Source organism: Acanthochromis polyacanthus, chromosome 14 (assembly GCF_021347895.1).
Source record: "Acanthochromis polyacanthus isolate Apoly-LR-REF ecotype Palm Island chromosome 14, KAUST_Apoly_ChrSc, whole genome shotgun sequence".
In the NCBI taxonomy this organism is placed as follows: domain Eukaryota; kingdom Metazoa; phylum Chordata; class Actinopteri; family Pomacentridae; genus Acanthochromis; species Acanthochromis polyacanthus.
The window spans coordinates 35,304,982-35,319,210 of NC_067126.1; the positions used below are offsets into that span (position 1 = coordinate 35,304,982).

General features: G+C 41.2%; 1 protein-coding gene across 2 annotated transcripts in view; it reads left to right on the forward strand.

Moving 5' to 3' along the window:
- The window catches only part of wdfy2 (WD repeat and FYVE domain containing 2), a 29,992-nt gene that overhangs the window by 7 nt on the left and 15,756 nt on the right, over window positions 1-14,229 (forward strand). For both annotated transcript variants that reach the window (XM_022195870.2, XM_022195871.2), the window contains exons 1-6: window positions 1-294; window positions 2,574-2,641; window positions 5,293-5,366; window positions 6,258-6,312; window positions 8,641-8,791; window positions 12,052-12,164. The exon at window positions 1-294 is cut by the window's left edge. In XM_022195870.2, the coding sequence (XP_022051562.1) occupies window positions 158-294; window positions 2,574-2,641; window positions 5,293-5,366; window positions 6,258-6,312; window positions 8,641-8,791; window positions 12,052-12,164 (598 nt within the window). In that variant the 5' untranslated portion in view covers window positions 1-157. The remainder of the gene's footprint in view (window positions 295-2,573; window positions 2,642-5,292; window positions 5,367-6,257; window positions 6,313-8,640; window positions 8,792-12,051; window positions 12,165-14,229) is intronic.

The window sequence follows — 14,229 nt, forward strand, 5'->3', positions numbered from 1 at the left end:
CTGTGAGTGTGTGTGTGTGTAGTCAGCTGACTAGCCCCTCCACTACACCGAGCAGCTCCTCCAGAGCTAACAGCTAGCTGCAGCCCGCCGAGGCTGAGCCGCCGGACCGGGAGGAGGTTATGATTGTCGGACACGGAGCTCGGAGCACCGCAGCCTCATGGCGTCCGACATCCAGCCCCAGCCGCAGGCTCGGAAGCCCTGCCTGCTGAGCAAGATCGAGGCTTTCCAGGAGGTGGTGAGCACGGCGGTGATCATCCCCAAAGAGGACGGAGTGATCAGCGTGTCAGAGGACAGGTGAGCTCCGGAGATACACATGAAGCTAATTAAAATAACGGCCAGCACACACATTATCAGCCTTCAGAGGCCAGGTGCGATATGTAGCTAGTTTAAAATAGCGGCTATCTGCTGTAGCTAACAGATAAACAGACCTAAAGGTTCACTACCATCTTTACTACAGTCAGCTGACACACTGGCTGCTAGCTGTAAACCATGATTCGTTTCTTTACTGTATGTTTATCACTAAGGTGAATAAAACGTTGTTTAAAGGTGGAGCTGGTTCTGACCACCTGTGTAGAGGCTAACCAGCTAGCTGTAGCTACTAGGACTGAGCTATCGATTAGAGGCAGCAGGTTACTGGTGTGTTTGGTGGGATATTATGGACCAAGAGGAGCCTGGAAAACAGAACTGGTGAACCCTGTGGTATTAAAAGTTCTGTAGTTATCAGGTGTGGGTGTAATTAGCGTTCTGCAGGTGCATGAGGTTCACCTGTACGTGCACAGAATGCTGTAGTAGCTGTTAATGCTATTGCGCTTACAGCTGGATTTAATTATGTATGGGATGTAACTGAGTAATATGATCCATTCACAGATCAGCATTAGAACCACTGACAGGTGGAGTTTGGTCATCTGGACAGGTAGCAGTCTATCACACTGCTACACATAGAGACAAACAATCACATTCACATCTATGGACAGTTTAGAATCACCGATTAACCTCAGCATGTTTTTTGACTGTGGGAGGAAGCTGGAGAACCTGGAGAAAAACAACACATGCACAGGAGAACATGGAGACTGCATGCACAACACAGCAAAGACACTATGGGATGGACCATTCTCCAGGTCGGGGGTGTCAAACTCATGTTAGTTCAGAGCCACATTCAGCCCAGTTTGATCTTAAGTGGGTCAGACCAGTTAAACTACAGCATATTGACCCATAAAATTCCAAATTTTTCCTTTGTTTCGTTCAAAAAAGTATCTTTACATTTAATGAGCAAAACATTACGAACAACCCGAAGTTTCTTCAGAAAAATGAATTCAACTTCAGCAGTAATGTGCCTCAGTTTATCATTTACACGTTGCACAACACGACAGTTGGTCATGATCAAAACAACACCATTCGGACAAGAAAAGACAAAAAACAAGACAGAATATTACAAAAATGAGACACAAAATGACAACAGTGAAAACAAAACAAGGAAAATTAGACAAAACAAAACAGAAAAGAGCCCAAAAAAATGGACAACTGACAAAAACGAGACAAAAAATGACACAAGCGAGACAAAAAAAACACAAAACAGTGAATAAAACGCAGCACAAAATGAGAAAAATAAGACAAAAAATACTAGCGTGATTCTAAATTGTCTGTAGGTGTGAATGTGAGTGTGATTGTTTGTCTCCACGTGTAGTCCTCTGATAGACTGTTAGCAGATCATAAAGTGCTGTCTGACATGTATTGAGCCTGCAGTCAAACATGATGATAGATGGATGGAGATATTGAGCAAAATACAAGAACGATCACAAATGAAGCAGCGAGGACTGATTATCTGACAACAGTCTGCTTCTGGGATCTACAGTTCGCTGATAAATAACAAATTCATCCTGTTTACCCCACTGCAGGGTTCATCTAGTGCTACAGAATTAGAATTAGGAATAAAAGTAGCTTTGTATTTGTTGACTAGTTTCATCAGTTGAAGTCTAATTTACTCGAGTTCAACAGACATTTTTAAAATGTTCAGAAATACCAGAAAAACAGGCCTATATTTCTGTCAAACCCAGACTCAGCAGCTGTCATGATTCCTGTCCTGTTGTCATTCAGCACCAGGACACACGTGTTAAATACAGGAAAAGTCAGCAGAGTGGGTAAAAACCTGGGTTTATCGGACTGTTAGGGTTAGTTAAGGCAGGGGGTTGAGGAGAGACAAACCTCAGGATGTTAGAGGGATGTTCTGGAGGTCTAATCTGTAGGAGGTAGGACTTAGATCTGCTGTGAAGGTCTCAGGTGTAGCAGCATATTCCACAGGGATGGTCATTACTGCATGTGTGTTTCCCTTCTGGATGGCCTGCTAGTAGCTGCTGGCTCTGAACGTCCTTTACTTCCTCACCAGCAGAAGTGACTTCAGTGCAGGTTCATCTGTAGAGCCCTGCTTACATTCTGAGCCTTCACATACTTGCATTGACTTTTAGTCGACTGGAGGTGACTTCCTGCAGCTGATTACAGCTCAGAGTGGAGCAGGTTCCACATCCAGATCTCCTCACGTGCACTGAGAGCTAAAATGCGCTGCTTTCTCCCTGCAGGACGATCCGGGTCTGGCTGAAGAGAGACAGCGGTCAGTACTGGCCCAGCGTCTACCACACCATGCCATGTAAGTCTGTATGAACCAGAATCACAGTCAGAGTATACAGGGTGTTAAAACAAGTTTGGCTAAGATATCTTATCAACTGCCTTTGTAATAAATTCTGAAAACTGTAAACAGACTTTATGGACAGCCTGTATATAGAATACGATTAGTGGCGTCTGCAACTATCATCCCAAACTAAACTAAAAGATCTTGAACTGTGGTTCTTACGGGTCAAAACGACATTGTTGACGTCAAACTCAACTATGAAATGTTAAAACGGCTGCTGTGGCTGTACCTAAACAGGGAAGTCAGGACTGAAGTAGAAGTGTCTGATAAGTGGAGGCTACAACTTTCATTGGAAGAAATGTAAAACTAAAGTAAAAGATCTTGAGCTGCGGTTCTTATGAGCCAAATGATGTTGTTGGTATCTGTAACTTAATTCAAGACTGTGCAAGTGTCTGGTAAGATTTTCAACCCTGAGGTACTGAGATCTCTAACTGGGATTTGGATTGTTCAGAGTTATGTTTGAGATGTCTGGACTAAAACGTCTTAGTCATGGTGTAATTAGTCAAATCCTGGGAAGTTAAACTCCTTCCTACAACTAGAGATGTCTGTTAAAGAGCATTTAGTAAAGTGGACCACAGCTTTAAAATATTACATGTGTGTTTGAATAATGTGCCTGTTCAGTGGAACCAGATAAATCATGACTGTATGAGCGTCTCTGAACAGCCTGTCGTCCTGATCCTCCTCTGAGTGTCCGTCTTCATGATGGATGAATCACAGGTTTCTCAGAATGACCTGAAGGAGTTTCTATGAAGTCAGACTGAGTATCCAACCTCCTGTAGGATCGACCTCTCTGCACTCTCCTCAGCGCTGCACATTGGTGGCGGTTTGTCCTCGTTTCCCTCCAGTTGTGCAACTGAAGGAAATCCTATGCAACGATCAGCAACATGCAGCTGACAATAGAGACTGCATGTTCAGAGTTTAGTCAGACTGAAAGTGTCCCCAAACCGCACATTAATCACTGCTTCTCTGAGGTGGAATCAAATTAAAGTTTACTTCTGTAGCCTTGTACAGCAGCTCAAAGGGTGACCAAAGTGCTTCACAGTAAAAAAAACAAACAAGAAAGTAAATTAAACTCTGTAGAATAACTTAAAGCAGGACAAACAATCACTGCAAGAACTGAGTGAAAATGTAAAATTTAGATCTAGTTCCTCAGTTCCAGATGTTCAAACATACCAGACATCTACACATGTTTGACTTGCTTCATAGCTTTTCTGTTTGTTGTGTAAACTTCTAAATGAGGTCAAACTGTACCGACTTTGGTCTGCTATCTAGTGTGTGTGTGTGTGTGTGTGTGTGTGTGTGTGTGTGTGTGTGTGTGTGTGTGTGTGTGTGTGTGTGTGTGTGTGTGTGTGTGTGTGTGTGTGTGTGTGTGTGTGTGTGTGTGTGTGTGTGTGTGTGTGTGTGTGTGTGTGTGTGTGTGTGTGTGTGTGTGTGTGTGTGTGTGTGTGTTGCAGCAGCTCAGAATTTACCAAAATAGTTGACTGGTCACTATAACTGACCAAATTATCTGCAGTAAATCAGTTCCAGAGCTATTTTTCTCTGTGTTAATTATCCTGTGAGGTTTTAACAGACAGGATGTTGTTTCTTCAGAGCGACATTCAAAGGGATTTGCTGATTCTAATAAATAAACTGCTGCTTGATTACAACAGGATTCATTTTAACCTGTGGACATTCATTAAATACTAAAAGTACAGCAGTTAATTTGCTTTTTGATAACATGTTCGAATAAACGAGACAATAAATATAAAATAGGGAAAATGCTAAACCGAAGGCCAAACAAAAAATAGATTCCTTCTGCTTGAGAGGCTGAAATAAAGACCAACTGTTTTGTGTTCAGAGCTGTTTTTGTTGAGCTCTGAATGCTGAAACAGTCGTAATAACTCTCACGGGTGTTTCAGACGGATGTTGATTCACTTCAGTGATAGATTTGGCACACAATGCAGATGACTGATATGAATGAAAATGATGTCTGTGCTTAACTACAGAGTAGTTTAATAGCTGGAGGACATAAGTTAACAGCACCGACAGGCGACGCTTATTCAGTGATACGGACTAAATGAAGCACATTATTATCAGCTGATTTCGGTGTTTGTGTCGACTGACTGGTAACAAGAAAATTGCAGAAACACCAGTTGTGAGGGAGCTGATTTTCTATCAGAGCACGGAAACATGGATTATCTTAGCTGCAGTTCTTGAATATTTAAATTTGAGCTTTTATTCTTTATAATAAAAATGGAGTGAATATTAAGAGGTTAAAACAAAACAATATTCGATGTATTATCTGTTGGTATCTTCCTCAGAACTCTAACCAGTATTAGTTTAGGTTTTTTTCCGATTTTTTGATTTTTTTGTCCTTTTGCCAAATCATGACCTAGAAACTCTGGAGGTTCGGGTTTTTTCACCTGGTGTTGAAGGGAACTTCAATCAAATGAGGAAAACTATAAGGTGCAACTGAAAACGACGTTGATATTAAACTTTTTATCAAAGCTAATGTCAAGAATGAATTGTTTGTTGTTGGTAAATCCTTATTGTGTCAAGGTAGGACCAGAATACCAGTCAGACACATGCAGAGTGTTGACTATAATCCTTCCATTTGTTTGTGTTTCCAGCGTCGTGTTCCTGTATGTCTTTTAACCCGGAGACCAGGAGGCTTTCTGTGGGGATGGACACTGGAACTATCTGTGTAAGTCCAACCTGCTTCCCTTTCAGATGCTTCCCTCTGGTTTCCTCCTCAGCTGAACCCTCGCTCAGCTTTTCTTCAGTAGTAATTAGCTGAAATGTGCATGGGTGTCAGATATCTTTTCTTTTTTTTTAATACTGCAAGATTATCAAGCACGTTTGTAATACTAAGCGATGATGTAGTGTAAACTGAGTTACAAATAAGGGCCGGAAACTATGACTTGACCGTGTTCAAACATCTAAAAATTTCTTTAAAACTCTTCGAAAAAATCACCAAGAGAAGTCAGCATTCGGAGGTCAACAGGATTTATGTGTCGACAGAAATGCAGGAGTTATTCTTAGCAGTGATAACACCCCAAGAAGAAGTGAAAAACTGAGCTGTGCACCGTCTTTTCTGCTGTGAGCGTTGGTCATTTTTCAATGCCTATAGGGCGTATTATAGGAGTGACATTTTTGACACCATTATACCTTTCTCAATCTGATCTTGCCACCAAATATCATGTTTCATCGTCAGATTACATTTCACAGTGCGCATGCATATTAGGTTATCATTAGGTCATGTTTCACAGAGAATATACCCAGATGTGTTCAGATTTTTAATCCACATCTTACCCCTCTTATTTTGTGATAGATTTCATGCATATCATACTTGTGTGTTTATTGTGATTCCAATACATGTTAAAAGTCAAAATGCCTTGAGTATACATCATTACGCACCGGTTACTCCACAGTTCATGTTGTACGTTGTGATCTCCTTTCAGTCCTTCAATCCATTTAAAACACTGAACTCTTCCAGTGTTACTACAAACTCATACATAAATGCAACAACATAGTTTATTCTGCTATTTATAGATCTGCTAATCATGAGCTCTTCTCTCCACTTCCTGTCTTCCAGGAGTTCGTCCTGGCAGAAGACTACAACAAGATGACTCCAGCTCGAACCTACCAGGGTGAGATGTGAAGAGTGTGGGTCGGTTAATATCAATAGAAAAGTAGTCACATATAACAAACCTCTGATTTAATCCTTTAATACCTAAAGTTGCTAGCCTAGCCACGCTAGACCCATGTTCTGAAGGCACAAGGTTCTAGGGCCGCTCGACAGGGAGGGAGGCGGGCTAAAAGGTTGTCTTTCAAATCACTCTGCAGCAATTGGGTAGGTATACAACCAGTCAGTGCAACGAATAGGCTGACGTAGTTCCTAGAGCGCCGGCGGATTGTGGCTAAGTCCCATTAGCTTCCCAACCAGCGGAGCCAACTGGTATATTAAGGATTTTCCATATCCCATCGGCATAAGTCCAAATACGTCTTTCTTCTCAATGAAACACTTCAGTGCCGTCCTTTGTTTATCTTTCAAGTTGAATTTTAGCTTCAGGGCTGTGGCCAAAGCCGAGTCGAAAGAGAACTGTTTATTGTGCGCTGGTTGTTTCTGTCAGAATCGTCGTGCCTCTGTCGTCACTTCGTTACGCCCGCCTTCTGACTCTACACTTCATGGTGATTCGTCCGGCCAGTTTTAGGAGAATCCAGCCTCGAGCCTTATGGAGGGTAACTAGACCCACCCTGGCAGAGAATTAAATTCGTTGCCGTGGGTTGTCTAGCGCAGCTAGGCTATAAAGTTGCTTCATGGGAGAAGACCTGAAATGAGGCCATCTAGTGATGAGTCTTATTTTGACAGAGCAACAGGAAAAGGTTTATTAGCTGTTGGGGATTGTTAAAATGATGGACAGACTTTTAACACCCATCGCTCTATTCTAAAATAAAACATGAAGGCTTTTCACTTCCTGTTATGTTCATCAGAAGAGCTGAATTAGTTTTTCATTCACACATCAGGAGGTCACAGGAAGTTCATGTTCAGCAGGTTTCACTTTCCTCAGAAATGATCCTGATGAATGAAATCTTCCAAAAGAGGGCACGATTAAAACATTTTAGACACAATCTGCCGTGTTTTCAGGGGGGAAATGTAATTAATGTTACAGTATTAAAAAGAAGTGTGTAACTACTGGCAAAATAAATAAATAGGTTTGAAAGTGATGGTAAGAAACGTCTTTGTGAAAACATCTGACTGGTGACTCCTAATGTTGGTACCAATAAACTGAGACTACACAACAATTTAAAGGATTAATTTATTCCCCTGAAAGCAAATATGGTAGCTTTAAATTATTCATCAAAACCATCCAACTATTAAAATAGTAAATATAAAACCTGCTTGTATCTGATATATTAAGATTTTCTTAGCAGTTCATCTTTAAAATGACGACCACTGTGTTGTTATTTCATGTGTCTGTAAAATAGTTTCTGTCTGGTCAGCTCATTCTGCAAACCCCTGGAGTATTTATTTATTATTCTGTGTTCTTACCCCGGTAGTTTCAGGACAGTTCATCTCTAATAAAATCGTCTCAGCTCCGTGTACTTCAGGCTTCCAGGAGTGTTTGCTCTCCAGCTCTATTCATAATTCAGTTCATTCTGTTGAGTATAAGTCAGTGTGAAATAAGTGGACCGGAGCGCCGCTGATCGATCTGCACTGATTCTGAGCTGCAGGGTTTACTTTTTAATGTATGGGTGCACAGAGCAACCATCAGAAGACTGATTCTTAAATGAATGCAGGAAGAAATCTATAGTTTGATGTTGTGCTTCTCTGATTGTGATGAAGATGTGTTCCTCATGTCATGTGTGACTGTTTAAACATCTTTAAATATCTCTACTTCCTCTTCACGTATTGATCGGACTTCCTTAAAGAAGGCAGAGCTGCGAGACCATCAGATTAAATGCTGGCGCCGCTTTTCAGCTTTTGAAATATGCTGTTAAACTGTTCTCTCCATTTTATTTCTCAAATCTACAGTAGTGGAAAACAGTTTTAGGACGCCCCATACATTTGCATGTATATCACATTAAGAATCCCTCTGAGGTCTTCAGTGTGATTTATGAAGCCATAAAACTAAAAAAAAATCCTAGAAAAAAACATTAAAAACTTAAAACTAATTGGTTCCATAAAAAATAAGACCTTTTGAGTATTGGATCGTTTTAGTAGAATTTAGTTTTGTTAGTTTTTCTTGTAAACACTGAACAAAATAAATATATTTTCTGTGTGTTTGTGTCTGTCTAATGCAGCCACACCTTTAGAAACACAAAAAAGATTTTTACGCAAATATTTCATGATAATATTTGAGATTGTGTAAAATTTTAAGAGTGTCTGAAACCTTTTTTTTTTTTACCATGGTGCTGTTTGTGGATATGATGTTGTGTGTTTTAAATGGTTCTGGTTCTGTTGTGTGTCTGTGCAGCCCACCAGGGCCGGGTGACCGTGGTGCTGTTTGTGTTGGAGATGGAGTGGCTGCTGAGCACCAGCCAGGACAAGAACTTCACCTGGCACTGTTCAGAGAGCGGCCAGCAGCTGGGGACGTACCGCACCTCGGCCTGGGTCTCAGGCCTACAGTATCCTTCAGAACCTCCCCTAGTGATCTATCTGTGGTCCTACTGGGCCCTTTGCTGGTGAACTGGGCAGCTGAGTGGAGTGGACGTAGTGACGCTTCATCTTTGGTGCTTCTGAACCATCTCTGTCTTTTATTTTGACAACACGGTCTATTTTCAGGCCACGGCAGCAGAAGACAGACTGAGATTAGCTTCCACTGCGTTTGTGCTAATGGGGAGGCTAACAATAGGCATCAGTCATGCTGTTGTCAAGGAGACGGAGTGAGGAGGGTTCTGTAATGGCCAGATGAAAGGCTGTGAGTGCTCAGAGCGACTCTGATCCATACCAATGAACCCGCTGGCCTGCTAGCCTGACATGCTAACCTTAGCAGGGCAGGAGAACCGGTGGGAGAAGGAGCCCTTTAGATACGATGATAAGAGCTGATTCTGTTCTGTGAGCAGCACACTGGGATCAACAGGTGAAAGAGGAATAAAGTGTGAATGTCAAAAGGTTGTTGGATATCTTTACTGCATTAAAAACAGTTTCTTCAGCAGCTTTTATTCAAACAGCAACCATACAGTGAAAGAAAAAACTTACAGCCCCCTTATAAAAATCTAATTCTTTAACAAGTATTTCCTGAGTGCTTCTTAGCAGAGAGATTTCTAACATGACATTTATGAACGTAATAGTTTTCTTTAGGAGAAGAAATGTTTCACACAAACCAGCACCTACCAGGATCACTATTATCAGCCCCTTTAGCAGGAACCACTGGTGTGTAAATGCTGCTTTAACTTAGCAGTGCTCTTAGCTTGTGAATTAAAGTGAGATTTTTTTAAGCTATAAGAACAGAAATGTTTGAACGGCTGGTCTCTACAGAACACTACAGGCATTCATGTGGAACTGGTCCCCTGTTTGCAGGTAGAACTGTTTTACGATAACTGTATGGAGCCTTTAAAGGGGAAGTTCGTTTTTTTTTCAACCTTGGGTCTGTTTCCATATGTAATTTCATACATGTGAGTGATGGAGAAATGAATTTTCGACATAGCTCCAGTATTTAGCCAGGCAGGCAGCTTAGCAGCTCAGCTAGCAGCTCGGCTAGCGAAAAGTATGGGGCAGCTGGGCCCCCACGTCAAAGTCCGTCCTAACATGCTTTTGCCCCACACTGACCGGCTCAGATAGTCTCAATGAGTGTCCCACAACATGCTAGAGATGAGAAGTGAACGAAAACCTCCACATTACCTGGCGATGGCTCTTTGTACATCCCTTTGCAAATCTCGTTCCGATTTCGGAACGAGATTTGCTTTCTAGCGTCCTGAGATTTGGATACAGACCACAACAAAGAGCGATCGCCAGGTAATGTGGAGGTTTTTGTTCACTTCTCATCTCTAGTATGTTGTGGGACACTTGCTGAGACTATCTGAGCCGGTCAGTGTGGGGGGAAAAGCATGTTAGGACGGACTTTGACGCGGGGGGCCAGCTGCCCCATACTTTTCGCTCGCTGAGCTGCTAGCTGAGCTGCTAGCTGAGCTGCTAAGCTGCCTGCCTGGCTAAATACTGGAGCTATGTCAAAAATCCATTTCTCCATCACTCACATGTATGAAATTACATATGGAAACAGACCCCAGGTTGAAAAAAAACGAAGTTCCCCTTTAAGTCTAAAATGACTTCTTAATCTAATCTGGACTTCTTCAGTAAAAAGCAGCTGACGTCTCTTTCAGCTCTGATCCAGGAGGATTCTTCAGGTCTGCAGCTGAAGTAGCCTCTTGAATTCTTCTCTTTAAAGGAGAAGTGTTCTTGGTGTTTCCTTAAGCTCTGAGGATTATGATGACAGGAGGACTGAGAATCCCTCAGACTGATCTGAACCCAGACCAGAGCAGAGGTTCTCAAACAAAAGTGATTTAATGCTGCTTAGGGCTGGCCCGAATAGTGGTTTCTGGCCTCCGAATATTCGGGCCCTATTAAAGACGAATATCCGGATATTCGTTCCGCCCCGTAACGTCGGACTGGGGGGGGGGTGTTGCGCGAATATTCGGATACCAAATTAATATCCGGATAGTGCCGTAGCAAACGAATATTCGGATATTCGGGATATTCGGGTCCAGCCCTAATGCTGCTTCAAATGATGTAAAGCACCAGACAGAAAACAGATTTGCTGTCAGTAAATGTTTTTAGTTTCAGATCGTTGTCTGTGTCGGGAAAGCTTTTAAACATTTAGTTATAGACTGAAAGTTAAACCTGCATGGAGCTGCTTTCTCTCTGTAATCACTCTGAATAGATAAATCCGGTTAACTGTCCAAAAGGGACCCAGTGAGACGTTATGGGAGTCTGAAGGAAGCAGCAATGATTCCTTTTGTCAGGGTTTTACCTGACTTTCTGATGGTTGGGACTTCTGACAGGGTTGCCCCACAAAGAGCAAGATCTCAAATCTAAGAGCAGAAGTTTAGCGGTTTGAGACGTAATGAACCTGAAACTGAGGGTATTTTTTCAGCTACAGCATATCTAAGTGCAAACAGTTTCTCAGAGAGAGGGTTATCAAGGGAAGGTATTACGAAATTTGAGTGAACCATGAGGAAATAATGCTCTTAAACTGTAAAAAAAAAAAAAAAAAAAAAAAAAGTAAATCAATCAAACCTGCAGCTCTGGTTGCTTGTTGTTGATCTTTTTTTCTGGTGAAACCTTCAAAAAATAATGTTTATTCAGTCATTTTCTAAAAGATAATGGTTGATAAACATTTGATTGGTTCTCAGTGGGACTTTGGAGGAGAGGGGAACCACAGATGTAGATTTTTAAATAACTAATCCTTTTACTTGTAAATCATCTCATCTGTTCTCACTGGTAAAGACACAGAATACATTAACTCAGGTTTCTGGAGGGAGACTAACGATTGAAACTCCAACTTTATCCATGATTGGTTGGTATTTTAGAAGGAGGATTAAAATTGGATGACATAATTCAGTTATTTTTTGTGTAGTTGTCCCTCTAATGATCAGTGACTGATCTAGGTCAGGAGAAAAAACCTCTGAGAGTCTTCTACCACGAGTTATTCTTCTGAAACTGGGTTAGGGTTAGAAACCACTGATAGTTATTCTTCTGCACTGACTTCCACTCACATCTTCATTTAATAGTTTAGACTCTGTTGAATACAGTTAGTTCTGGACGTTTTTGAGCTGTAAAGTCTGTCTCTGGAGCGTTGCGTTGAAGTTCAGTGAGGTTTCTGGTTCAGTGACAGTTCAGAATGAATGCATCAGTAGTTTGTTCTTCTTTAACTTGAATCCTAACCCAGATTCGATGTGGAGACCAGACACGCCTTCGTAGGAGACCAGTCTGGACAGGTGACCATCCTGAAGCTGGAGCAGGACAGCTGCAGTCTGGTCACCACCTTCAAAGGGCACACGGGTAAATCACACGCTCTGAACATGCTAGTTCATAGATTTAATATGTCCGTTTTCAGCTTCCCTGTCGCTATAAATTGGATATTTTTGATTTGCACAAAGCAAAACATTTCAGGATTCCACAGTGTGCTCAGGAGGACTGTACTGAGCGTTTATCCTCATTTTCTACCATTTTAGAGCCTAAAAACAAGATTCTGGCAATAAATAAAAATGATCAGCACATTAATCAGAATGAAAGTAGTTGTAAAATAATTAAGCTCTGAGTTCCTGTAGCCTCTGTCTGTCTTAAAACTTCACATTTATTCAGATGTTATCTGGGACAAATAGAAATAATTGGTAACATAAATTGCCTTCCAGCTACGCTTTGGATAATTTTTTCTTTCCTGTTCTTTCATTCTCTCTGATAAATATTTGGTGAGAATCAAACAGCTTCTTCTGCTTGGAGCCTCATGGGTTCTTCTGTTACTGAATGCAGATCACAGACTGACATTTTAAATGTTGTTTTTAGTAATTACAGCGTTATCTTACCAAGCAGTGTTAAATCTGGATTTAAAAACCATCAAACTGTACAGATAGGACCTGCTAATAAAACAATTACTGCTTTTTTTTTTTTGCAGTTGAGCTTCTTCTGGGAGGGAAATCAAATCATTTTTATGTATTTATAGGAGTTTCACATTAACAAGGCTTTGTCAGGAGCTTCATTTAATTCGTAATACTGACGCTGATTTAACTCCTCTGTCCGCAGGCTGGTTGCAGATTTACTGGAAGAATAATTTAAGATGTATGAATATGGTAATAGCTGTCATTGTTGAATCTGCTTCAATAAAGGATGAATTAAAAGGTTTTTTTTTTTACAATTTGGTGACAAAGACGCATCTGGATTAGTCCTAAACAGACCTGGAGTCAGTGAAAAGAGATGACGTGCAGCAGATGTTATTTATGAGTCAACGAGTCCAGCAGATTATTTTTTCATCACAGAGTCATTGACAGAAGAAACAGTTTTTTTGTTTTTTAACTAAATCCAACCAGTCTAGTGAGAACCAGAGGGAGTGAAGCCTCAGGCAGTGACCCGCATCCTGAATGAATCCGTCTGGAATCCTGACCAGCAGATCTTACATCATCTCTGAGTTACATGTTCTAAATCACAGGACTCAGCCTGCTGGTCTGTTAGTGGTCAGATGATTCTTTTGAGCAGTAATCCTTTGCTGTAGACAATAATCTGCTGCACTGTTCATTCTTATACCTCTGCATTGCACTGTTCAGATTATAACATTAAACTTTACATCCCAGCATGGAGTCCTAATCAGGAGGACAGACTCCAGATCTTTCTTTTATGCTCTTTAAGAAAGTCCACCAGGACCCTTCCTATATTATTATTATTAGTACTATTGTACCTTTTACTACTTCTCTAATTCTCTGTTTTATTGTAAATTGCAGCAGTTTTGCAACCTTTATCCCAGGAGCTTCAGTAGAAATCAGCTGGACTTCTCTTCTAGGTTCTTCACTTCTCGTCCAAGAGGCTTCTTCAATTCTTCAGAGGTGGAACGTCTTCAAGAACCTAAAAGAGAAATCCGTCTGATTTCTATTGAAGCTCCTCAGATTAACGTCACCTGAGAGACAGGAGAATCTGCACGGTTTAGAACCTTATAACTCCTCTAAGCAGACGGAGTTATGAGACTGTCTGTCTGTCTGTCTGTCTGTCTGCCACATTACTCTAAAACGGACTAACGGATTTGGATGAAATTTTCAGGGAAGGTCAGAAATGACACAAGAACCGAGTGATTAAATTTTGTCAGTGATGGGTCTTATAGTCTGGATCCACGGATTTGTTAAAGATTTCTGCCGTTGTAAATGATCCGACTGAGCAGCTTTGGTGGAGTACTGCGCTCTCTGAGGGCTTTTCTAGCTTCTGTTTCTTTGACTAGCACAATTTGCACATTAATTTGCACATTGTCTCCTTATCTATCCTTATCAATACATATGGATACCTTGAAATGAATGTCTGTCCGTCACTGGCTAGCGTGGTTTCTAAATGCATCAGTAATAATGTGCTACATTACTGCATTACA